This window comes from Medicago sativa, chromosome 7 (genome assembly GCF_051527215.1).
Source record: "Medicago sativa cultivar Bolivia chromosome 7, Bolivia_mono, whole genome shotgun sequence".
In the NCBI taxonomy this organism is placed as follows: Eukaryota; Viridiplantae; Streptophyta; class Magnoliopsida; order Fabales; family Fabaceae; genus Medicago; species Medicago sativa.
Window position 1 is genome coordinate 64164022 of NC_140755.1, and position 26250 is coordinate 64190271.

At 31.8% G+C, this 26250-nt stretch overlaps 1 protein-coding gene, 3 long non-coding RNA genes and 1 pseudogene across 5 annotated transcripts; 4 read left to right on the plus strand and 1 right to left on the minus strand.

Moving 5' to 3' along the window:
- The first annotated feature begins 2448 nt into the window (after positions 1 to 2448).
- On the plus strand, positions 2449 to 9523 carry LOC146907628 (DNA-directed RNA polymerase subunit alpha pseudogene; annotated as a pseudogene). Its single transcript, XR_015020187.1, has 3 exons — positions 2449 to 2711; positions 8553 to 9345; positions 9441 to 9523. The product of XR_015020187.1 is annotated as a DNA-directed RNA polymerase subunit alpha pseudogene (transcript).
- A 2247-nt stretch (positions 9524 to 11770) lies between these two features.
- Positions 11771 to 13643, minus strand: LOC146907629 (uncharacterized). Its single transcript, XM_085729132.1, has 5 exons — positions 12992 to 13643; positions 12647 to 12822; positions 12165 to 12403; positions 11972 to 12074; positions 11771 to 11887 (listed from the first exon to the last, which is right to left on the minus strand). Exons 1-5 carry the CDS (start codon positions 13641 to 13643, stop codon positions 11771 to 11773), a joined length of 1287 nt encoding a protein of 428 aa, XP_085585258.1.
- A 3495-nt stretch (positions 13644 to 17138) lies between these two features.
- Positions 17139 to 18371, plus strand: LOC146907630 (uncharacterized). The gene is made up of 3 exons (XR_015018728.1): positions 17139 to 17297; positions 17404 to 17540; positions 18103 to 18371. It is a non-coding gene; the product is annotated as an uncharacterized LOC146907630 (long non-coding RNA).
- Positions 18372 to 19712: 1341 nt separating this feature from the next.
- On the plus strand, positions 19713 to 21230 carry LOC146907631 (uncharacterized). The gene is made up of 3 exons (XR_015018997.1): positions 19713 to 20115; positions 20226 to 20362; positions 20962 to 21230. It is a non-coding gene; the product is annotated as an uncharacterized LOC146907631 (long non-coding RNA).
- Positions 21231 to 22834: 1604 nt separating this feature from the next.
- On the plus strand, positions 22835 to 24088 carry LOC146907632 (uncharacterized). The gene is made up of 3 exons (XR_015019613.1): positions 22835 to 22975; positions 23084 to 23220; positions 23820 to 24088. It is a non-coding gene; the product is annotated as an uncharacterized LOC146907632 (long non-coding RNA).
- The last annotated feature ends 2162 nt before the right edge of the window (positions 24089 to 26250 follow it).

Here is a 26250-nt window from a genome sequence, read left to right on the forward strand (position 1 = left end):
ATTTCTGGAAAAAATGGTGGTTGTTCTTGGTGTTCTTGATGAACATTCATCAAGTTCATCAAGAATTTAGGGTTTTGATCTGAAAAGTGCAGAGAGAGAAGAAAGAAACTGTTTTTGGTGATTTGGCAGAAAGTTAATGGTACCTTGACTTTGACTGTGACTGGTCAGCTTTATAGGCTGATGCAGTGACTGCTGGACCAATAGACTAATGACACGTGGCATAACTTTGTAACAAACTCTTGGACAAATGAGGCACTGACATGTGTACTGGACTAATGACTTGGACAATATGGACTAAAAATGTAAAAAATTAACTAAAATTGGTAAAAAACGTAAATTGAAAATAACGTAAAGTGAAACGATTAAAATTGACAGAACGGACTAAAACGAACCAATTACCTAAATGAGGTACTTTAAAGTAACCTCTTTCTGCCGAAATTTCATGTGAAAAGACCAAAATGCCCCTGGAGACTAAAACGACTAAAAATGACTCAGATGCAATTTTAAAATGGATTTTTAACAGGAAATTAAAGCAAGAACTTATACAAGCAGAACTAAAAGACTCAGAGACAACTTTAAGAGATTTAACAAGACTTTAACACATGAAAAGACTAAAATGCCCCTAGGGGCTAAACTGACTTAAAATGACTTCAAATGCAATTTTTCAAAATGGATTTTGACATAGAATTGAAATAAGGACTTATTCAAACCAGTTGAAAAGACTTCAAACAATTTTAAAAGACTAAAATGAGCTTGGACACAGGAAATGACTAAAATACCCTTCTATGTGAATTTTGCAAATAATATTGAAATAAAATGCAGAAAAAGATGTAATTGATCAGAGACAGTTCAAATGACTTGAAATGCAAGAAAAGAAGAATTGAGTTAGTATTTTTAAGTCCAAAATTAGGGTATAACATGTATGTATGTATGTATGTCTGTGTGTGTGTATGTATGTATGTATGTATGTATGTATGTATGTATGTATGTATGTATGTATGTATGTATGTATGTATGTATGTATGTAGAGTATTTTGTGAAGCCTCGATACTTCAAAATGGATGACGTATCGTATCTCCTGCGTATCCTGCACTGATACCTGCCTGATACTTCCCGATATGTATTAGGAGAGTATCCGAAGATTAAATTTTATTTTTTTAAAAAATAATTATCCGATACTTCTCGATACGTATCAGGAAAGTATCTGATAATTGTCATGCACCGATATCTGCCCCAATACATCCCAATCAATGTTAACTAAAATAACTTAACTCTTGAGTACAGTGCTTCCTTTTTGGATCGATATAGTATAGCACTAACAATGTTCTTTTTGGATATAGTATAGCACTTATGATGCTCTTTTTAGGATATATTGTGTATGTAATTGACTAATCATCATTCTCTTAATCGTCAAGTAATTGACTAATCATCATTCTCTTAATCGTCAATATTATTTATATTTATGGGGATGTGTTACGAGCCTATGACTGATTTCTTTTGTTTGTTAATATATTTGCATATTAAAAAAATGGTTATAATTATTTTGTACATTTAATTATATAATTTATTTTTTTAACGTATCCCAGCTGTATCATATCTTGATTTTTGAAATTTTCCCGTATCGGCGTATTGGTGTAGTATCGTATCAGTGCAGTATCGTATCTGTATCGTATCTCGTATCTGGGCTTCATATTATTATGTTCTCATAGTCAGTATTAGGTATTTTGTTGAATCAAAAAATAAAAAAAATAAAAAACAGGAGCACATTTATTATATCAAAATTAAGGAGAAATAATCGATCGTGGGTAAAGATACTATCCCAGATATGCTAACTTTGATATACAATGTTGACATGATTAGAAAAAGAATGGTTCAAATACCACTTACTAATATCACTGAAAACAATGTGAAAAAACTTTTACGAGTTTTGTTAAAAACGTTAGAAAACATCAAGAAAGCAATAAATACTTTTTAGTTTTAACTCTACGGTATAGAAGAAATAGGAAAGATTCGCATAAAACTTTTTTAAATTTAAAAAGGATCAGTACACCTGGTCTACTAATCTATTCTATCTATTTACAAATTTCAAGAGTTTTATGACGAATGAGGATTGTAATTCTTTCTACTTCTAGGGGTATTATTGTACTAGCCCGTCTTTCGCTAGAATTATTTTAATTATTTATTATATTTGCTTATATGTGTTTATGTGTGCTTAATTTTCTTTGTGTGTAATTCAATCGGGATTAGTGGATTTTTGGTCTAGAAGGGTATTTTAGTCATTTTTTGAATGAGGAGTATTTTGGTCATATGGCGAGTAAATATAAATTAGACATTCAATTAAGAAGGTTATTTTTGGGTATTTTAGTGAGAATGATTATTTTACTAAGTTACTAGTAAGTTGAGGTAATTATTTAGAGATGATAATTATTCGGTGTTTTGATGGTTTAAGTTAGTAGTAACTTTTGTGAATTAGTAAGGATGTTGAGCCCATTAAGACAATTAGAAACTTAGTCCAATTAGAAGATGATATATAAACATAACTCTTATGAGAAATTAGGTTAAGCCACTCAATATTTCATTTCACAAAAACATAAGAGGTGGAGAGAGAAAGTAGATCATAAGAGGAAAGAAGAGGAAGCTAGAGAGAAAGCTTGGGATTTGAAGAGATAGGAGCAAAGCTGAAGCCATAGCTAGGATCTTTGAAGCTAGAGGTAAGGGGGGTAGATTCTTTTTCATAATTAAGCTATAATTTTCATCTTTTCAATTATGGGTATAAGTGTTTTTGTGTTAATTGTGACTTTTGTGATTTTTGATGATGAATTTCGTGCTCCCAATTCATGTGAATTTGTGGGTATGATAAACTTCATAAAATTGATATGTTATGTGCTTAAAATTCATAGTTGTTGTTGTTGTTGATAACTTATTTAGATGATTTTTTCTTATTCAAGTGTGTAGCATGAATTGATGAGTGATTATTGTTGAAACATATTTAATTTCACTTCATAAATGTGTATACATGATTGTGTGTTGATGGGGTTTGAATTGGTGTGGTTGTTTGTGAAATTTGAATGAAAATGGAAAATTGTGGGTTTTTGGTGAAAAATGAACTAGGTGATGATTTTGATGTGAATTGAGGTTTTGATTTCATGTTTGTGGTGTTTTTGATTGCCTTTTAATGTATGATAACTAGTAAACAAGTTTGGGGGACGAATTTGGGTCAAAGGGGATCAAAAACGGGATTTTGGGGTAAAAAGTGGTGGGTTTCCGAGAGAGAAAACCCAAGAACAGGGGACCTGTTATGGTGTAATTCGTTGGGCGAGTTCTAGCTCGCCGTGGCGAGTTGCACAGTGCAAAACCCCATGTTTTGGGTCGTTCCGGGTACTTGGGGCCGATCCGGACTTTCCTAAACTGATTCTTTTGATGTATTTAACTGTTGTCATGTTTTCTAAACCTTTGGAAATATCAAATGAATTGGATTGAACTTGGTTTTGTGAATCGAATCAAACTTTTTAAAAAATGTTCAAGAACACATAATTTTATGTTTGAATACATAAGGAATCATCTACAGCTAGTACAAAATGAGTATATGATGGTAAATTATCCAGCTTCATGTCTACCTCTTCTTGCCACGATCAACCTGCTTATCTGAAAGAAAATAAAAGGGATTAGGGTGAGACAGGATGTCTTAGTGAGTTCCATCTAGGATCGTTGACTGTATACTATCATAGTTCTTGTCATAATCATATTAATATCATATTTTCAATTAAGTTAGACAACGAAGATATAAATATGTTTCTATCAAATAATCTTCATTGGTAAAATGGATTCGAGTGGAGTAACCCTGAATACATTCGCTCTGATAACCGGCTAAATTCCCTATTTGAGGGCTAGAACCGGACTCCTCTTGTTGTTGTATGGGCCATCCAATCGAAACATACTCCCTCTTCAACTAGCAGAAGTGGACCGGCTAATTTAGGATTTACTGTTATGTTCTGCGTTTCCTGCACTGATACCTGCCTGATACTTCCCGACACGTATCAGGAGAGTATCCGAAGATTAAATTTTATTTTTTTAAAAAATAATTATTTGATACTTCCCGATACGTATCAGGAAAGTATATGATAATTATCCTGCACCGATATCTGTCCCAATACTTCCCAATTAATGTTAACTAAAATAACTTAACTCTTGAGTACAGTGCTTCCTTTTTGGATCGATATAGTATAGCACTAACAATGTTCTTTTTGGATATAGTATAGCACTTGGTGCTCTTTTTAGGATATGTTGTGTATGTAATTGACTAATCATCACTCTCTTAATCGTCAATATTATTTATATTTATGGGGATGTGTTACGAACCTATGACTAATTTCTTTTGTTTGTAAATATATTTGCATATTAAAAAAAATGGTTATAATTATTTTGTACATTTAATTATATAATTTATTTTATTAACGTATCCCAACCCTATCGTATCTTGATTTTTGAAATTTTCCCGTATCGGTGCAGTATCGTATCGTTGCAGTATCGTATCCGTATCATATCTCGTATCCGGGCTTCTTATTATTATGTTCTCATAGTCAGTATTAGGTATTTTGTTGAATCAAAAAATAAAAAAATAAAAAACAGGAGCACATTTATTATATCAAAATTAAGGAGAAATAATCGATCGTGGGTAAAGATACTATCGCAGATATGCTAACTTTGATATACAATGTTGACATGATTAGAAAAAGAACGGTTCAAATACCACTTACTAATATCACTGAAAACAATGTGAAAAAACTTTTACGAGAGGGTTTTGTTAAAAACGTTAGAAAACATCGAGAAAGCAATAAATACTTTTTAGTTTTAACTCTATGGTATAGAAGAAATAGGAAAGATTCGCATAAAACTTTTTTAAATTTAAAAAGGATCAGTACACCTGGTCTACTAATCTATTCTATCTATTTACAAATTTCAAGAGTTTTATGACGAATGAGGATTGTAATTCTTTCTACTTCTAGGGGTATTATTGTACTAGCCCGTCTTTCGCTAGAATTATTTTAATTATTTATTATATTTGCTTATATGTGTTTATGTGTGCTTAATTTTCTTTGTGTGTAATTCAATCGAGATTAGTGGATTTTTGGTCTAGAAGGGTATTTTAGTCATTTTTTGAATGAGGAGTATTTTGGTCATATGGCGAGTAAATGTAAATTAGACATTCAATTAAGAAGGTTATTTTTGGGTATTTTAGTGAGAATGATTATTTTTCTAAGTTACTAGTAAGTTGATGTAATTATTAAGAGATGGTAATTATTCGGTGTTTTTATGGTTTAAGTTAGTAGTAACTTTTGTGAATTAGTAAGGATGTTGAGCACATTAAGACAATTAGAAACTTAGTCCAATTAGAAGATGATATATAAACATAACTCTTATGAGAAATTAGGTTAAGCCACTCAATATTTCATTTCACAAAAACATAAGAGGTGGAGAGAGAAAGTAGATCATAAGAGGAAAGAAGAGGAAGTGGGATTTGAAGAGATAGGAGCTAAGCTAAAGCCATAGCTAGGATCTTTGAAGCTAGAGGTAAGGGGAATAGATTCTTTTTCATAATTAAGCTATAATTTTCATCTTTTCAATTACGGGTATAAGTGCTTTTGTGTTAATTGTGACTTTTGTGATTTTTGATGATGAATTTCGTGCTCCCAATTCATGTGAATTTATGGGTATGATAAACTTCATAAAATTGATATGTTATGTGCTTAAAATTCATAGTTGTTGTTGTTGTTGTTGATAACTTATTTAGATGATTTTTGGTTATTCAAGTGTATAGCATGAATTGATGAGTGATTATTGTTGAAACATATTTAATTTCACTTCATAAATGTGTATACATGATTGTGTGTTGATGGGGTTTGAATTGGTGTGGTTGTTTGTGAAGTTTGAATGAAAATGGAAAATTGTGGGTTTTTGGTGAAAAATGAACTAGGTGATGATTTTGATGTGAATTGAGGTTTTGATTTCATGTTTGTGGTGTTTTTGATTGCCTTTTAATGTGTGATAACTAGTAAACAAGTTTGGGGGACGAATTTGGGTCAAAGGGGATCAAAAACAGGATTTTGGGGTGAAAAGTGGTGGGTTTCCGAGAGAGAAAACCCAAGAACAGGGGACCTGTTATGGTGTAATTTGTTGGGCGAGTTCTAGCTCGCCGTGGCGAGTTGCACAGTGCAGAACCCCATGTTTTGGGTCGTTCCGGGTACTTGGGGCCGATCCGGACTTTCCTAAACTTATTCTTTTGATGTATTTAACTGTTGTCATGCTTTCTAAACCTTTGGAAATATCAAATGAATTGGATTGAACTTGGTTTTGTGAATCGAATCAAACTTTTTAAAAAATGTTCAAGAACGCATAATTTTATGTTTGAATACATAAGGAATCATCTACAGCTAGTACAAAATGAGTATATGATGGTAAATTATCCAGCTTCATGTCTGCCTCTTCTTGCCACGATCAACCTGCTTATCTGAAAGAAAATAAAAGGGATTAGTGTGAGACAAGATGTCTTAGTGAGTTCCATCTAGGCTGTAGGCAATCTCGGGGAACCTAAGATCGCCATATGTCTGTACATTTACCTAATTTAGGATTTACTGTTCTGTTTTGCATATCTTAGCGATTTGGGGAAATCTAGGATCGTTGACTGTATACTATCATAGTTCTTGTCATAATCATATTAATATCATATTTTCAATTAAGTTAGACAACGAAGATATAAATATGTTTCTATCAAATAATCTTCATTGGTAAAATGGATTCGAGTGGAGTAACCCAGAATACATTCGCTCTGATAACCGGCTAAATTCCCTATTTGAGGGCTAGAACCGGACTCCTCTTGTTGTTGTGTGGGCCATCCAATCGGAACATACTCCCTCTTCAACTATCAGAAGTGGACCGTCCGATCGGAACGCACTCCTATCCAGACATGATTTGGAGCTTGCTTGAGCCACAACTTATCTGATTATATATATATTTATAGGAAAAAGTATGAGGTTTAGGAGTTGTTGGACAATTTACGGCTTTTCCCAGAATGTGTAATCGGTTAGAGGAAGAGTGTAACTGGTTACACTCTCAAGAAAACACATTTCAGCAACCAGAGAGTATGTGTAACTGGCTACACAAGAAGTGTAATCGGTTACTCTGTGTTCAAAAGTCATTTTGCAACTTAATTTAAGTCGTTTCATGTGTGACAACTTAACATAATTGCTTATTACTCTAAATCAAAACAGTTTACAATGCAATTAGCTTGGCAAATCAATCAAAATAACATGACACAATCTGCATAATTCATGGGGAAAGCTAATCTGATAACATATAAGCTAAAATAAGTCATGTCATATAATCTAATGAAAATAACTACCGAAGATGAGATTTCTATCTAAAGGAACTCACCAGAATCACTTCTGTCCACTTTTAATTCAGCTTAAGCTTCATGTAAGCTCATATCACCTTCATAAAATTCATCATTCTAATCAACAATTTCAGCTCTATTCAACCAAATTCAAATCTAAAAGCAGAAACTCACCTTGCTAAGTTGGATTCTTTCAGAAGCTCCCAACCAATTATCTAGCACCCAAGCTTCAGTTCTGATCCCTTCTTCCAATTATTGTATCTAAACACCAAATAACCCACAATGGTTAATGCGTCACACATGCAAAGTCATTTTAGCTTGAATCACCAAAAGTCTTTCATAGATGGAATGGGGAAAGAGTGACATGGCTAGGAGGAGAAAAGGAAAGGAGAGGAGAGTTCCAATGCTTGTAATATGCATCAACTCATACAAGGAACATATTGATGTAATTGCATGTTGGTTTATAGTGGATTTGAGTGAGAAATTTGATGCATTGGGTGAGAAAAGGGAGAATGGCGTGAGAGAGTAAGATAAAAAAAAGGAGGAGCACTTATCTGAAAGAGAAATGAGAGGAAAGATTGAGGGGAAAGAGAGTAAATTGGTTTATATATACATGTGCAGAATTATCTCCTTACCCTTTCTAAAAGATTTTCATCTGATATGGTTAATTAATACTGCAGTCTGATGAGAAATGAGCGGGATATTACACTAACAAAAAAGGGATCTCTATTAAAAAGAAAGTACCAAATGTACAAATAAAAAATATTATTATTCCATTTTCTTAAATAGTAAACAAAAAAATAAATAAAAATTTAGATTCTATATTAAGATTTCATTGATAGTTATAAGTATTCTAATGATTGCTTGATTTCAAAATTGTATTCTATATTAATCTAATTATAAAATGCAATAGAATAACTAGTTAGACAATAGTAAAGAACTCTTTTTTGATAGGAAATGGATATATCCATATATTTCGGACTTACATTTTTCAAAATAATAAAAATGGCTATACCAAAAATTGGTTCACGTAAAAATGGATGTATTGGCTCGCGTAAACATCCTTGTATAATACCAAAGGGAGTTATTTATGTTCAAGCTAGTTTCAACAATACCATTGTGACTGTTATGTACGATGTTGATTGATTTTTTTGGTCCTCAGCCGGTTCGTGTGGATTCAAGGGAACACGAAGGGGGACACCATTTCTCGCTCGAACCACAATAGCAAATGCTATTTAAGAAGTAGTAGATCAAGGCATGCAATGAGTATAAGTCATAATATAAGGTCACGGTCTAGGAAGAGATGCATCAATAAGAGCTATTCATAAAAGTGGTATACATTTATGATTTATATGGGATGTAACCCCTATGCCACATAATGGATGTAGGACTCCTAAAAAAAGGCATGTGTAAAACTAAAAATAAACATTAAAGAAAGAGATTTCAAGAGAAATAAACAATTAAATCAAGAGTTTCATAAAAATATATTACTATGATTCGAGAAAAAGTTAAAGTATCTACTCAGACACTACAATGGAAGTGTTTTGAATCAAGAGTAAACAATAAGGGTTTTTTTTATATGGACACTTTATTCTATCCACTTATGAAAGGTCAAGCACATACAATAGGCATTGAAATGCGAAGAATTTTGCTCAGAGAAATAGAGGGAACATGTATCACACGTGCAAAATCTGAGAAAATACCACATGAATGTTCTACCATAGTAGGTATTCAAGTATCAATACATGAAATTTTAATGAATTTGAAAGAAATTGAATTGAAAAGTAATTTATATGGAACTCGTGACACATCTATTTGTTTCAAAGGTCCTGGATATGTAATTGTTTGGGACATCATTTTGCTACCGTCGGTGGAAATCGTTCATAATACACAACATATAGGTAACCTAACAGAACATATTAATTTGTGTATTGAATTACAAATTGAGAGGAAGCGTGGATATCGTATAAAAACACTAAACAACTTTCATGATGGAAGTTATGCTATAGATGCAGTATTTATGCCTATTAGAAATGAAAATGAGAGGAAGCGTGGATATCGTATAAAAACACTAAAGAACATTCAAGATGGAAGTTATACTATAGATGCAGTATTTATGCCTGTTTGAAATGAAAATCATAGTATTCATTCTTATGTGAATGGTAATGAGAAACAAGAGATACTCTTTCTCAAAATATGGACAAATGGAAGTTTAACTCCTAAGGAAGAACTTTATAAAGCCTCCCAAAATTTGATTGATTTATTTATTCCTTTTTTACATGCAGAAGAAGAAAACTTAATTTTTGAAAACAATCAACACAAAGTTACTTTATCCCATTTTATTTTTCATGATAGATTACTTAAGGATAAACTAATAAAAAATAAAAAATAAATTACATTGAAATCCATTTTTATTGACCAATTAGAATTGTCTCCCAGGATCTATAATTGTCTTAAAAAGTCCAATATACATACATTATTGGAACTTTTGTATAAGAGTCAAGAAGACCTTACGTAAATTGAACATTTTCGCGTAGATTTATAAAATATATTACACATTTTACAAATCGAAAAGCATTTTGCATAAATTTGAAATCCATTGGATTTTTCTACATCATTTATTTTTCTAAAAAAAAAGGTAAAAATATTAAATTTGAATCTTTAGCACAAATCTATATATTCAGAAGTGAATTCTCCTTAAATACACAATACACATGTCATGATATTTTATTTCATAATTGAATCAATTTAAAAAAGACCTAAATTTAGGGATTTTTCAATAGGTAATGTTGCTTCAATACCCAACCAAAGAGTCACGACGGTACCAATAAAAAAGACGGTTGTTGCTACTGGACGGTGAAATGGGTTTTTGAACTTATTAACATTCTCCATAAAAAGGTATTGTTAATAATCCCACGGATACTGAAACCATTAAAAAACGCCTAATAATTTATTGGGTATTGTATGAAGTATTTGAAATACGGGAAAAAATACCATTCGGGCAATATTTCCAAAGGCGGTGCAAACGGATCTGCGGGTTCCCCAATCATTGATGGTTCGAGAACCGCTAAGCCTATGTTATAGGTATTAGTATCTAGAATTACTACTGGAAAATATATAAAAAAATCTTTAGGCCACACTTGTTCTTCATAATAACTATGATCCATCCCTTTAGTCAATTTTGCTCCTAATACAGGATCATTCAAGTCAGTTTTTTTTTTTTGTTATTGGGATAAGTGAATTCTTATACATCCATCCTTCGAAAGAATTGGACATGAGAATTTTTCATAATCCAACTCAAGCACGAATCAAACAAACGGAATCCATACATAGAAAATATTTATATGTTAGTCACTCACATATGAAGATTATATGTAAGAAAATAAACTTGGTTCTCTTTTTTCCAAAATTACAATTATGCATTGCAGAAAAATCAGTTCTTTTTAAGTAAATGCTTTTCACCCAAGTATGTTTTCAAAATCAAAAGTTATTTCTAGGTGATCTCAAACCTTTAGACTGTTCTTCCTCCAAAAATGAATTTCAGAATTTTTTACATAGAAAAGATTTACTTGTTACTAATATAATACAACCACCGTTTTTCTTTAGATTTAATTATTTCACTTCGATAGTATCATAAATTGAGTCAATGCATAGGAAATGACTGCATTTCCATACCATTAAGTTAAATGAATAACACAAGACATAATTTGGATTATATCACATTACTTACTTATATTACTGGATATTTCGGAGTCTGTTCATGCATGATATGATAGAGTCTGATAATAGGAAAGATTCTCTTCAAGCGAACCGGTCTATCATTCATAGGGGACTGGCGCGGTGGTTGGAAAAAAGACACATTTATTTGTGAATTCAAATGTGGCAGATAAAATCAAGTCATACCGCACGACCAACTTAATAGTGCAAGTCACACGCTCCCATAATCTATTATTTTTTCGGAGACTTCGGTTTTATAAAATCCACATTTTTATTTCACCGAGAACTCATGGAATATTTTGTTATTTAATATACACATCATAAAATCTTATTCTCGACTTAAGAGAGGTTCGTGACAATCTTATTCTCAAGTGGTGTTATTCTTGAGAGAAATGTTATTGAACAACCAAAACTTGCAATGCATTTGACAATTGTATAAAAATACACCATTAATTACTATTGATTTGACTTAAGGAAAGGGAAAAACTATTTTTTTTTTTGAAGAGACTAAAATGAAATATATTAACACACCACAAGGGTCTTCCTAGCACAAGGAGTGCAAAAGGAAGAAACACCCGAATTCAAACAAGAGTCAAAAAAAAAATATTTACAAGACTAAACGCCTAACCACCAAAAAACAAAAAGCTAGAAACAAAGAAACAGTTAACCAATGCCTAAAACAGAGAAAGGGTTAGTCCACCAACCATGGTAGTTAAGGGGAAGACTGACATATTTCCCCTTCAACCACGTGAAGGTCAGAGACTTGATCTTGTCCACCACCTGTGTAATAGAACAAAATTTGTTGTTGAAAATTCTATTGTTTCTTTCTTTCCATATTTCCCACGTTATTGCAAACCAGATAACCTGTAATATAGCACGCCTTGTTTTGGCCACACCACCCAAAAACCCAAACTGATAAAAATGATTATAAGCGTCACCTGGCAAAGCCGCTACCAAACCAAGCCACCTAAGAATATAATGCCAAACGGCACCAAAAACAGTACAATGGAATAATAAGTGTGAAGATGTTTCCACCTCCCCACACCCTCCGACAAACAGCTGAGCATCAACACCAATAACATGACGATGGTAAAGATTATTTTTGGTAGGAAGTCTGTCACGGAACAAACGCCAAGCGAATAAGATCACCTTCAAAGGAACATCCTTATGCCACAAAGAAGAGACAGGCACCTCAGAAGTAACAGGAACGTTAACAGTTATAACATTGTAAGCACTTCGAACAGTGTACACAGAGGAAGAATCCAACCGCCACACCCTTCTGTCAAACCTGTCAATCTGCAAATTAACCGTTAAAAGTAACCTCCTAAGATCCCCTAACATGTCCTCCTCCCACGCGAACAACCTACGCCTCCATCTCCAAGCCCCCCCTCCAATCCCCCACCCCAACAAGTGCATACTACAAATAGATTCGCTTTTCAACAGTGACAACTCATATAATCTAGTAAAGCGATCTCTAAAAGACACTCCGCCCACCCACACATCCGTTCAAAAGAAAGTATTACTACCATCTCCGACTACCTGACTAACATTTCCAGAAAACCACTCCTCGACCCGCAAAGCCGAAATATCCCTCCACCAAACAGAGGCTTCACGGCCTCCCTCCTTCACTCTACCATCCTCCACCCCGTACCTAGCAGACAACACCCTAAACCACAGACTATCTCTATCCACCAACAATCTCCAACACCACTTCCCTAAAAGAGCTAAATTAAAGTCCCTAATTCTCCTTACCCACAACCCTCCAACCTCCTGACTCCCACAAATAGTTTGCCAATCGATCCAAGATATTTTCCTGTGGTCTACACTCCCCCCCCCCCCCCTAAAAAAATTTATGAAAAATAGATTCGATAGAGGAAACAATACCTGACGGAGCTTTGAAAAAAGAAAGAGCATAAACAGGCAATGATGACAGGACAGACTTCAACAGAACCAGACGGCCACCCAATGACAAAAAACGCGAATTCCACCCCAACAGTCTAGAGTGAATGCGCTTAATAAGAGGTTCCCAAAAAGTCAACCTACGCGCATTACCACCAATTTGCAAACCAAGATACAAAAAAGGAACAGCACCAACCTTGCAATTTAGAACCATTGCTGCTTCAGCTAACCAAGAACCCAAAACGTTCACCCCAACCAAGAGGCTCTTTGAAAAATTCACCTTTAACCCTGACAATTGTTGAAAAAGAATAAGAACAGCTCGCATAGCTCGAATATTAGCCCACGATTTATCACCCAAGATTAGCGTGTCATCCGCAAACTGTAAATGCGACACCGCAAGCGAACCATGTCTACCCAATTTGTAACTAGTGAATAAATTATTGGCAATAAGCGATTGCATTAAAACATGAAAACCCTCGGCAGCCAGAAGGAAGAGGAAAGGAGACAAAAGATCACCCTGCCGCAACCCTCTCTCCATAGGGAACTCGTCAGTGGGAGAGCCATTTACCAAAACCGAAGCAGAAGCTGTCCCAATACATTCATTTATCCATTTTCGCCAAAGTGTCGAAAACCCCATTTTCAACATTACCTCATTCAAATATCGCCAATCAATAGAGTCATAAGCTTTTTCAAAATCAACTTTAAAAAAAGCAACTCCTTTTTGCATCTGCGAGCCTCATCTACCACCTCATTTGCCACCAAAATTCCATCCAAAATTTGGCGACCTTTAACGAAAGCCGACTGAGAATCAGAAACAACCGACCCAATCACCAACCGGAGCCTGTTAGCCAAAATCTTGGCCAAAATTTTGTACAAACTACTAACCAAAGAAATGGGGCGGAAATCGTTCAGGCGCTGAGGATTATCGACCTTAGGAATAAGAGAGATAAACGTACTATTAATACCTTTGGTCAACTTCCCGTTTCTATGAAATTCCAACAAAAAGCGCATAACATCTTCCTTCAACATATCCCAAAATTGTTTAATAAATCCAAAAGAAATACCATCAGGTCCCGGACACTTGTAGCTATCACAATCCCAAACCGCCGCCTTCACCTCCTCCAACGTGAAAGGCACAATCAAAGCCGCACCCTGACTATGAGATAAAGAACGAAACCGCAATCCATCCATACTAGGCCTGTCCTCACGGCTTGCTTTAAAATGATTAGCAAAATGCGAAAACACCGCCGCACGGACATTATCCACCCCTTCCACCATAACACCATCAACCAAGAAAAAATGAATAGCATTTCGCCGGCTCCTGCTTGACATTATACTATGAAAAAATTTGGAATTCGCATCCCCTTCACGCAACCACTGCATCCGAGACTGTTGCCAACAGATACTAGAATTAACTCTGGAAATCGAAAACAATTCCTCAGATAACCCATGGAGCTCTTCTATTTCTTCATCCGACAACACTACTGTCTCAGACTTCTCCTCAATACTAGATATAGAGTCCTTCAAACTCAAAATTCTTGCTGGTAAATTTTTTTTGTGACGCTGATGCCACTCCTTCAACGCTGACTTTATGAGCTTAAATTTTTCTTTTAACACATAACCGCCCCACCCATCCACCTGAAAACTCTTCCACTTTTCACGGACAAACACATTATAACCAGTAAAATTTTCCCAACATTTCAACATACGCAACGGACGGGGACCCCAATTTTCCTCATCGATACACAACTGAATTGGGCAATGATCGGATTGACCTCTTGAAGAGGCATACTGAAAACAATTTGGCCACGTCAGACACCATCTTTCTGATAACAAAAAATGGTCCAGGCGACTCATAGACTTACCATCCCCCCGAAACCATGTAAAGATGCGGCCGCGGAGAGGTAAATCAATCAAACAGTTACCGTCAATAAACTGATTAAAGTAAACACTCCCTGCATGAACACCGGCCATTCCAATACTCCTACGCTCCTCCACACCTCTAACAGTATTGAAATCCCCACAGACACAAATATTATAATCATGTAAAGATGCAAGACGAGAAGAAATATTATACCACAATGTTTGCTGACGATTAGAATCACAGGGGGCATAAACATTCAACAAAAGAAACTCTTCCCCAGTCTTCACAAATCGGCCTTGGATTCCTAACACATGTTCAAACTGCATGGAAACCCACACCTCAACCTCCGAACAATCCCAAAGCGTAACCAGCCCACCGGAAGCACCCGATGAAGGTTGAAACGAAAAATTAACATTATTATCATTCCAAATGGATTTACACATCAGACCATCAAAAACAGCTAATTTAGATTCTTGTATACAAAGAATTGACGGATTTTTTTCCTTCACCAACTGACTCACCTCCCTTCGTTTCTCAAACCCACCTAAGCCCCGAACATTCCAAGAAATAATCTTCATCAATACCACTTACTCCACCACACCAACCCCCCCCCCCCCCCCCCCACACCCCACACCCACGGCCTCTCACTCCTTCCCTCCTCCCTCTTTGGTTAGTTGGGTGCCACGTGAATTTTAAGTAGCATGTTGAGCATTGAATCGTCATCCATTACATCATATGATACTATACTATTGTGATTCTTATGATGTTGTATATGTTGATCTATGTTGGATGTTCGTCTACTTATACCTTATTCTTTTAACATGATGTATAATGTACTCACATGTGTTTTGTACCCCTTCTCGCACACATGTAGGTCATATTCAACATGGTCATGACAAGCAATTGGATCACATAGCTTGTGAAAGCGGAATTAAGTCTTGGGCCAGCTTTATTTTTTCTTTTTTCTTTTTTTATTATTGTTGGTTATGTTGTATTGCTTGGGATTTAATGTTGTTATTTGTTTTATTTTTAGCTTTGCAAACTTATGAATAAGAACATTATTTTATTACTTATATTTTGTAAAATAACGATTATGTTTTTATAATGTTAAAATCTAGTGTGCAAAAGTGTTTATTTTTACTATATTTTGTGGTATTTATGTGTAGTTTAATGCAAAGATGTCATTAATCAACACAAAACCAAATAAGAATAATAATAGATAAAAAAGAGAACTGAAATCTATACATAAATATATATATATATATATATATATATATATATATATATATATATATATTGAATTGAATATACACACACATATAGATTCAAAATAAAAAATCGAATTCAGAATTCTATTTGTATAAATTATAAAAAATAGAATTCTAAATTTGAAATCGATATACGATTATCTATATAGTTTATAATAGGTCATTCATTCATTTTGTTTATATTTTTTTTTAGATTTAGAATATTCTTCTATATTATAGATTTACATTATACTGATTAGACTAATTAGAATAATATATCGAAAATATTATTCTAATTAGTTATATGTATGTATGTATGTATGTATGTATGTATGTATGTATGTATGTATGTATGTATGTATGTATGTAGAGTATTTTGTGAATCCCCGATACTTCAAAATGGATGACTGCATTTCCATACCATTAAGTTAAATGAATAACACAAGACATAATTTGGATTATATCACATTACTTACTTATATTACTGGATATTTCGGAGTCTGTTCATGCATGATATGATAGAGTCTGATAATAGGAAAGATTCTCTATTCTCAAGTATGCTTGTGCCACACTCTCTTACCATCTACGCCTTTTTTTTTCTTTTTTACAAAAATGACTCTCTATTTTATTTTAAGCATTTTATTTGTTTTCCAAAAAAAACTGAATAAATTCTAAAACACTCTCAAACTTTCGTCAATTGAAGGGACAATCCCCTTAATTAGATTTGTTTACTATATTTTATGATATTTAGGTATAGTTCAATATTGAGATGTCTTTAATCAATGCAAAAGGTTTTATCAAATCCACATTTTTATTTCACCGAAAACTTATAGCATTATTTATTTAATATTCACATCATGACATCTTATTATCAATGTATGAGATTCATGATAATCTTATTATCAACGTATGAAATATCAAACAAATATGGCACATCAATGTTCTTTAGAGACATTTAATAATTACTATAATATTAATGAAAGGTTTCTTGTAACACAATAAATGTTAAAAGCTATTTAATTTATATGTAACATTACATGAGATTTTTACTATATAAAGTGATCGCACGGTTGTATATTTGTAATTATATGCAAAGGTGAAGAAATGGCTAGAATTCCAAAGTTTGTTTATATTATAATCCTTTTTGTGTCCCTATTCCTCATAGTAGTTGATGTTTGTGGTGAGCTCATTTTTTTCTTATTATTTTATGCACAATCGTTGACCTGTGTTTAGTAATTCTTTTTTTTTTGAAGGAAGTAATTCTTTTTTCTTATTTTTCGTTACAGGAAAGTGCGATTCTGACACTGAGTGCAGTGAACAATATATGTGTCCCCTTGACACAGTAATGAAGTGCATTAAAGATGAATGCATATGTGTTCACTAAGCCTTTCATTTTCTAATCCTTTCATTTTCGTTCTTCACTGTAATTTTTTTACTATTATAAATTTTCTCATAGTTTCATATATTTCTATGACATTTTAATTTCAATGATATGCTTACATGAGTGTTAAGTATAGTGTAAAATTGGTGTTATATTTGGTTGCTTGTGAATAGCATGGAATTGTTTAATGATAAATTTTATCTATATCGTCTAAAAAACTTAGAATTGAAGTCTATATCACAGGAGAAGACAATGTTTGATTGAACTTTATACTTTAGGATGTTATCTTGAGAATTTCTTTTTGGTGAGAGTGCGTACTATGAAGACATATAATTCTGAGGATGTGTTGCTTTTTACGTATCACATATGAGTATAATCTCTTAATCCAAGTTTTCTTTGGTTAGTTGGGTGCCACGTGAATTTTAAGTAGCATGTTGAGCATTGAATCGTCATCCATTACATCATATGATACTATACTATTGTGATTCTTATGATGTTGTATATGTTGATCTATGTTGGATGTTCGTCTACTTATACCTTATTCTTTTAACATGATGTATAATGTACTCACATGTGTTTTGTACCCCTTCTCGCACACATGTAGGTCATATTCAACATGGTCATGACAAGCAATTGGATCACATAGCTTGTGAAAGCGGAATTAAATCTTAGGCCAGCTTTATTTTTTCTTTTTTCTTTTTTTATTATTGTTGGTTATGTTGTATTGCTTGGGATTTAATGTTGTTATTTGTTTTATTTTTAGCTTTGCAAACTTATGAATAAGAACATTATTTTATTACTTATATTTTGTAAAATAACGATTATGTTTTTATAATGTTAAAATCTAGTGTGCAAAAGTGTTTATTTTTACTATATTTTGTGGTATTTATGTGTAGTTTAATGCAAAGATGTCATTAATCAACACAAAACCAAATAAGAATAATAATAGATAAAAAAGAGAACTGAAATCTATACATAAATATATATATATATATATATATATATATATATATATATTGAATTGAATATACACACATATAGATTCAAAATAAAAAATCGAATTCAGAATTCTATTTGTATAAATTATAAAAAATAGAATTCTAAATTTGAAATCGATATACGATTATCTATATAGTTTTTTTTACAAGATTATCTATATAGTTTATAATAGGTCATTCATTCATTTTGTTTATATTTTTTTTTTAGATTTAGAATATTCTTCTATATTATAGATTTACATTATACTGATTAGACTAATTAGAATAATATATCGAAAATATTATTCTAATTAGTTATATGTATGTATGTATGTATGTATGTAGAGTATTTTGTGAATCCCCGATACTTCAAAATTGATGACTGCATTTGCATACCATTAAGTTAAATGAATAACACAAGACATAATTTTGATTATATCACATTACTTACTTATATTACTGGATATTTCAGAGTCTGTTCATGCATGATATGATAGAGTCTGATAATAGGAAAGATTCTCTTCAAGCGAACCGGCCTATCCTTCATAGGGGACTGGCGCGGTGGTTGGAAAAAAGACACATTTATTTGTGAATTCAAATGTGGCAGATAAAATCAAGTCATACCACACGACCAACTTAGTAGTGCAAGTCACACACTCCCATAATCTATTATTTTTTCGGAGACTTCGGTTTTATAAAATCCACATTTTTATTTCACCGAGAACTCATAGAATATTTTGTTATTAAATATACACATCATGAAATCTTATTCTCAACTTAAGAGAGCTCCGTGACAATCTTATTCTCAAGTGGTGTTATTCTTGAGAGAAATATTATTGAACAACCAAAACTTGCAATGTATTTGACAATTGTATAAAAATACACCATTAATTACTATTGATTTGACTTAAAGAAAGAGAGAAACTAATTAACAAATGAAAATGCATATATACAATGTAGAAATATGTTGTTGGATGACCAAATGGTTGTCTAAATAACATTTCTCTATTCTCAAGTATGCTTGTGCCACACTCTCTTACCATCTACGCCTTTTTTTTTTTTTTTACAAAAATGACTCTCTATTTTATTTTAAGCATTTTATTTGTTTTCCAAAAAAAAATTGAATAAATTCTAAAACACTCTCAAACTTTCGTCAATTGAAGGGACAATCCCCTTAATTAGATTTGTTTACTATATTTTATGATATTTAGGTATAGTTCAATATTGAGATGTCTTTAATCAATGCAAAAGGTTTTATCAAATCCACATTTTTATTTCACCGAAAACTTATAGCATTATTTATTTAATATACACATCATGACATCTTATTATCAATGTATGAGATTCATGATAATCTTATTATCAACGTATGAAATATCAAACAAATATGGCACATCAATGTTCTTTAGAGACATTTAATAATTACTATAATATTAATGAAAGGTTTCTTGCAACACAATAAATGTTAAAAGCTATTTAATTTATATGTAACATTACATGAGATTTTTACTATATAAAGTGATCGCACGGTTGTATATTTGTAATTATATGCAAAGGTGAAGAAATGGCTAGAATTCCAAAGTTTGTTTATATTATGATCCTTTTTGTGTCCCTATTCCTCATAGTAGTTGATGTTTGTGGTGAGCTCATTTTTTTTCTTATTATTTTATGCACAATCGTTGACCTGTGTTTAGTAATTCTTTTTTTTTTTTTGAAGGAAGTAATTCTTTTTTCTTATTTTTCGTTACAGGAAAGTGCGATTCTGACACTGAGTGCAGTGAACAATATATGTGTCCCCTTGACACAGTAATGAAGTGCATTAAAGATGAATGCATATGTGTTCACTAAGCCTTTCATTTTCTAAGCCTTTCATTTTCGTTCTTCACTGTAATTTTTTTACTATTATAAATTTTCTCATAGTTTCATATATTTCTATGACCTTTTAATTTCAATGATATGCTTACATGAGTGTTGAGTATAGTGTAAAATTGGTGTTATATTTGGTTGCTTGTGAATAGCATGGAATTGTTTAATGATAAATTTTATCTATATCGTCTAAAAAACTTAGAATTGAAGTCTATATCACAGGAGAAGACAATGTTTGATTGAACTTTATACTTTAGGATGTTATCTTGAGAATTTCTTTTTCATAATATCCTAACTAGTCTTGTAATAGTATAGTTTTGGTGAGAGTGCGTACTATGAAGACATATAATTCTGAGGATGTGTTGCTTTTTACGTATCACATATGAGTATAATCTCTTAATCCAAGTTTTCTTTGGTTAGTTGGGTGCCACATGAATTTTAAGTAGCATGTTGAGCATTGAATCGTCATCCATTACATCATATGATACTATACTATTGTGATTCTTATGATGTTGTATATGTTGATCTATGTTGGATGTTCGTCTATTCATACCTTATTCTTTTAACATGATGTATAATGTACTCACATGTGTTTTGTACCCCTTCTCGCACACATGTAGGTCATATTCAACATGGTCATGACAAGCAATTGGATCACATAGCTTGTGAAAGCGGAATTAAGTCTTAGGCCAGCTTTATTTTTTCTTTTTTCTTTTTTTATTATTGTTGGTTATGTTGTATTGCTTGGGATTTAATGTTGTTATTTGTTTTATTTTTAGCTTTGCAAACTTATGAATAAGAACATTATTTTATTACTTATATTTTGTAAAATAACGATTATGTTTTTATAATGTTAAAATCTAGTGTGCAAAAGTGTTTATTTTTACTATATTTTGTGGTATTTATGTGTAGTTTAATGCAAAGATGTCATTAATCAACACAAAACCAAATAAGAATAATAATAGATAAAAAAGAGAACTGAAATCTATACATAAATATATATATATATATATATATATATATATATATTGAATTGAATATACACACACATATAGATTCAAAATAAAAAATCGAATTCAGAATTCTATTTGTATAAATTATAAAAAATAGAATTCTAAATTTGAAATCGATATACGATTATCTATATAGTTTTTTTTACAAGATTATCTATATAGTTTATAATAGGTCATTCATTCATTTTGTTTATATTTTTTTTTTTAGATTTAGAATATTCTTCTATATTATAGATTTACATTATACTGATTAGACTAATTAGAATAATATATCGAAAATATTATTCTAATTAGTTATATGTATGTATGTATGTATGTATGTAGAGTATTTTGTGAATCCCCGATACTTCAAAATGGATGACTGCATTTCCATACCATTAAGTTAAATGAATAACACAAGACATAATTTTGATTATATCACATTACTTACTTATATTACTGGATATTTCAGAGTCTGTTCATGCATGATATGATAGAGTCTGATAATAGGAAAGATTCTCTTCAAGCGAACCGGCCTATCCTTCATAGGGGACTGGCGCGGTGGTTGGAAAAAAGACACATTTATTTGTGAATTCAAATGTGGTAGATAAAATCAAGTCATACCACACGACCAACTTAGTAGTGCAAGTCACACACTCCCATAATCTATTATTTTTTCGGAGACTTCGGTTTTATAAAATCCACATTTTTATTTCACCGAGAACTCATACAATATTTTCTTATTAAATATACACATCATGAAATCTTATTCTCAACTTAAGAGAGCTCCGTGACAATCTTATTCTCAAGTGGTGTTATTCTTGAGAGAAATATTATTGAACAACCAAAACTTGCAATGTATTTGACAATTGTATAAAAATACACCATTAATTACTATTGATTTGACTTAAAGAAAGAGAGAAACTAATTAACAAATGAAAATGCATATATACAATGTAGAAATATGTTGTTGGATGACCAAATGGTTGTCTAAATAACATTTCTCTATTCTCAAGTATGCTTGTGCCACACTCTCTTACCATCTACGCCTTTTTTTTTTTTTTTTACAAAAATGACTCTCTATTTTATTTTAAGCATTTTATTTGTTTTCCAAAAAAAAAATTGAATAAATTCTAAAACACTCTCAAACTTTCGTCAATTGAAGGGACAATCCCCTTAATTAGATTTGTTTACTATATTTTATGATATTTAGGTATAGTTCAATATTGAGATGTCTTTAATCAATGCAAAAGGTTTTATCAAATCCACATTTTTATTTCACCGAAAACTTATAGCATTATTTATTTAATATACACATCATGACATCTTATTATCAATGTATGAGATTCATGATAATCTTATTATCAACGTATGAAATATCAAACAAATATGGCACATCAATGTTCTTTAGAGACATTTAATAATTACTATAATATTAATGAAAGGTTTCTTGCAACACAATAAATGTTAAAAGCTATTTAATTTATATGTAACATTACATGAGATTTTTACTATATAAAGTGATCGCACGGTTGTATATTTGTAATTATATGCAAAGGTGAAGAAATGGCTAGAATTCCAAAGTTTGTTTATATTATGATCCTTTTTGTGTCCCTATTCCTCATAGTAGTTGATGTTTGTGGTGAGCTCATTTTTTTTCTTATCATTTTATGCACAATCGTTGACCTGTGTTTAGTAATTCTTTTTTTTTTTGAAGGAAGTAATTCTTTTTTCTTATTTTTCGTTACAGGAAAGTGCGATTCTGACACTGAGTGCAGTGAACAATATATGTGTCCCCTTGACACAGTAATGAAGTGCATTAAAGATGAATGCATATGTGTTCACTAAGCCTTTCATTTTCTAAGCCTTTCATTTTCGTTCTTCACTGTAATTTTTTTACTATTATAAATTTTATCATAGTTTCATATATTTCTATGACCTTTTAATTTCAATGATATGCTTACATGAGTGTTGAGTATAGTGTAAAATTGGTGTTATATTTGGTTGCTTGTGAATAGCATGGAATTGTTTAATGATAAATTTTATCTATATCGTCTAAAAAACTTAGAATTGAAGTCTATATCACAGGAGAAGACAATGTTTGATTGAACTTTATACTTTAGGATGTTATCTTGAGAATTTCTTTTTCATAATATCCTAACTAGTCTTGTAATAGTATAGTTTTGGTGAGAGTGCGTACTATGAAGACATATAATTCTGAGGATGTGTTGCTTTTTACGTATCACATATGAGTATAATCTCTTAATCCAAGTTTTCTTTGGTTAGTTGGGTGCCACGTGAATTTTAAGTAGCATGTTGAGCATTGAATCGTCATCCATTACATCATATGATACTATACTATTGTGATTCTTATGATGTTGTATATGTTGATCTATGTTGGATGTTCGTCTATTCATACCTTATTCTTTTAACATGATGTATAATGTACTCACATGTGTTTTGTACCCCTTCTCGCACACATGTAGGTCATATTCAACATGGTCATGACAAGCAATTGGATCACATAGCTTCTGAAAGCGGAATTAAGTCTTAGGCCAGCTTTATTTTTTCTTTTTTCTTTTTTTATTATTGTTGGTTATGTTGTATTGCTTGGGATTTAATGTTGTTATTTGTTTTATTTTTAGCTTTGCAAACTTATGAATAAGAACATTATTTTATTACTTATATTTTGTAAAATAACGATTATGTTTTTATAATGTTAAAATCTAGTGTGCAAAAGTGTTTATTTTTACTATATTTTGTGGTATTTATGTGTAGTTTAATGCAAAGATGTCATTAATCAACACAAAACCAAATAAGAATAATAATAGATAAAAAAGAGAACTGAAATCTATACATAAATATATATATATATATATATATATATATATATATTGAATTGAATATACACACACATATAGATTCAAAATAAAAAATCGAATTCAGAATTCTATTTGTATAAATTATAAAAAATAGAATTCTAAATTTGAAATCGATATACGATTATCTATATAGTTTTTTTTACAAGATTATCTATATAGTTTATAATAGGTCATTCATTCATTTTGTTTATATTTTTTTTAGTTTTACAATATTCTTCTATATTATAGATTTACATTATACTGATTAGACTAATTAGAATAATATATCGAAAATATTATTCTAATTAGTTATATATATATATATATATATATATATATATATATATATATATATGTATGTATGTATGTATGTATGTATGTATGTATGTATGTATGTATGTATGTATGTATGTATGTAGAGTATTTTGTGAATCCCCGATACTTCAAAATGGATGACTGCATTTCCATACCATTAAGTTAAATGAATAACACAAGACATAATTTGGATTATGTCACATTACTTACTTATATTACTGGATATTTCGGAGTCTGTTCATGCATGATATGATAGAGTCTGATAATAGGAAAGATTCTCTTCAAGCGAACCGGCCTATCCTTCATAGGGAACTGGCGCGGTGGTTGGAAAAAAGACACATTTATTTGTGAATTCAAATGTGGCAGATAAAATCAAGTCATACCGCACGACCAATTTAGTAGTGCAAGTCACACACTCCCATAATCTATTATTTTTTCAGAGACTTCGGTTTTATAAAATCCACATTTTTATTTCATCGAGAACTCGTAGAATATTTTTTTATTAAATATACACATCATGAAATCTTATTCTCAACTTAAGAGAGGTTCGTGACAATCTTATTATCAAGTGGTGTTATTCTTGAGAGAAATGTTATTGAACAACCAAAACTTGCAATGTATTTGACAATTGTATAAAAATACACCATTAATTACTATTGATTTGACTTAAGGAAAGAGAGAAACTAATTAACAAATGAAAATGCATATATACAATGTAGAAATATGTTGCTGGATGACCAAATGGTTGTCTAAATAACATTTCTCTATTCTCAAAGTATGCTTGTGCCACACTCTCTTACCATCTACGCCTTTTTTTTTTTTTTTTTACAAAAATGACTCTATTTTATTTTAAGCATTTTTATTTGTTTTCCAAAAAAATTGAATAAATTCTAAAACACTCTCAACCTTTCGTCAATTGAAGGGACAATCCCCTTAATTAGATTTGTTTACTATATTTTATGATATTTAGGTATAGGTCAATATTGAGATGTCTTTAATCAATGCAAAAGGTTTTATCAAATCCACATTTTTATTTCACCGAAAACTTATAGCATTCTTTATTTAATATACACATCATGACATCTTATTATCAACGTATGAGATTCATGATAATCTTATTCTCAAGTGGTTCTATTTTCAACTGCAATCTTACTTTCAACTTCCATGAGGAAATGTTTATTCCCTGATCTTAGTGTGTGGAAACCTCACCATCTACTGTGGATGTGTTTGTGAGCGAACTAGATGCCATGTTGCAAGAGATAATCCCTAACAATGACGATGGTGAGTTGAGACCTATCAATCTCGATGCAAAACACTTAGGATTTTAGCTTTGAAGTTTAGATCTTAGAAATCCCAATGAGTCTGTTCATTTGTTCAGTTTACACTACCATTGTTAAATCAACTGTAAGAACAAGTTAACTTGTTTAGCAAAAATTTTAGAAAGTCTCTCGCCAGCGTGCTTGAGGATATAAGTCTCTTGGTGAAACCTTGAGCATCTGGGAGTCTCAGTCACTTGTGATTGAGCAAGGGAAAATCGTAAGGAGATGTGCTTAAGCAAAGGGAGTCTCTTGGAGTTGTCCTTGAGCAGAAGTCTTTAGGTAGTGTCTTAGAGCATAGAAGTCTCTTGCAGTTGTGCTTGAGCAAAGAGAAGTCTCTTGGTTGTGTCCTTGAGCAATTTGTAATCATGTGTGATTATAGTGAAATCCCTTGGAAGTGCAAGGGGACTAGACTACTCCTGAAT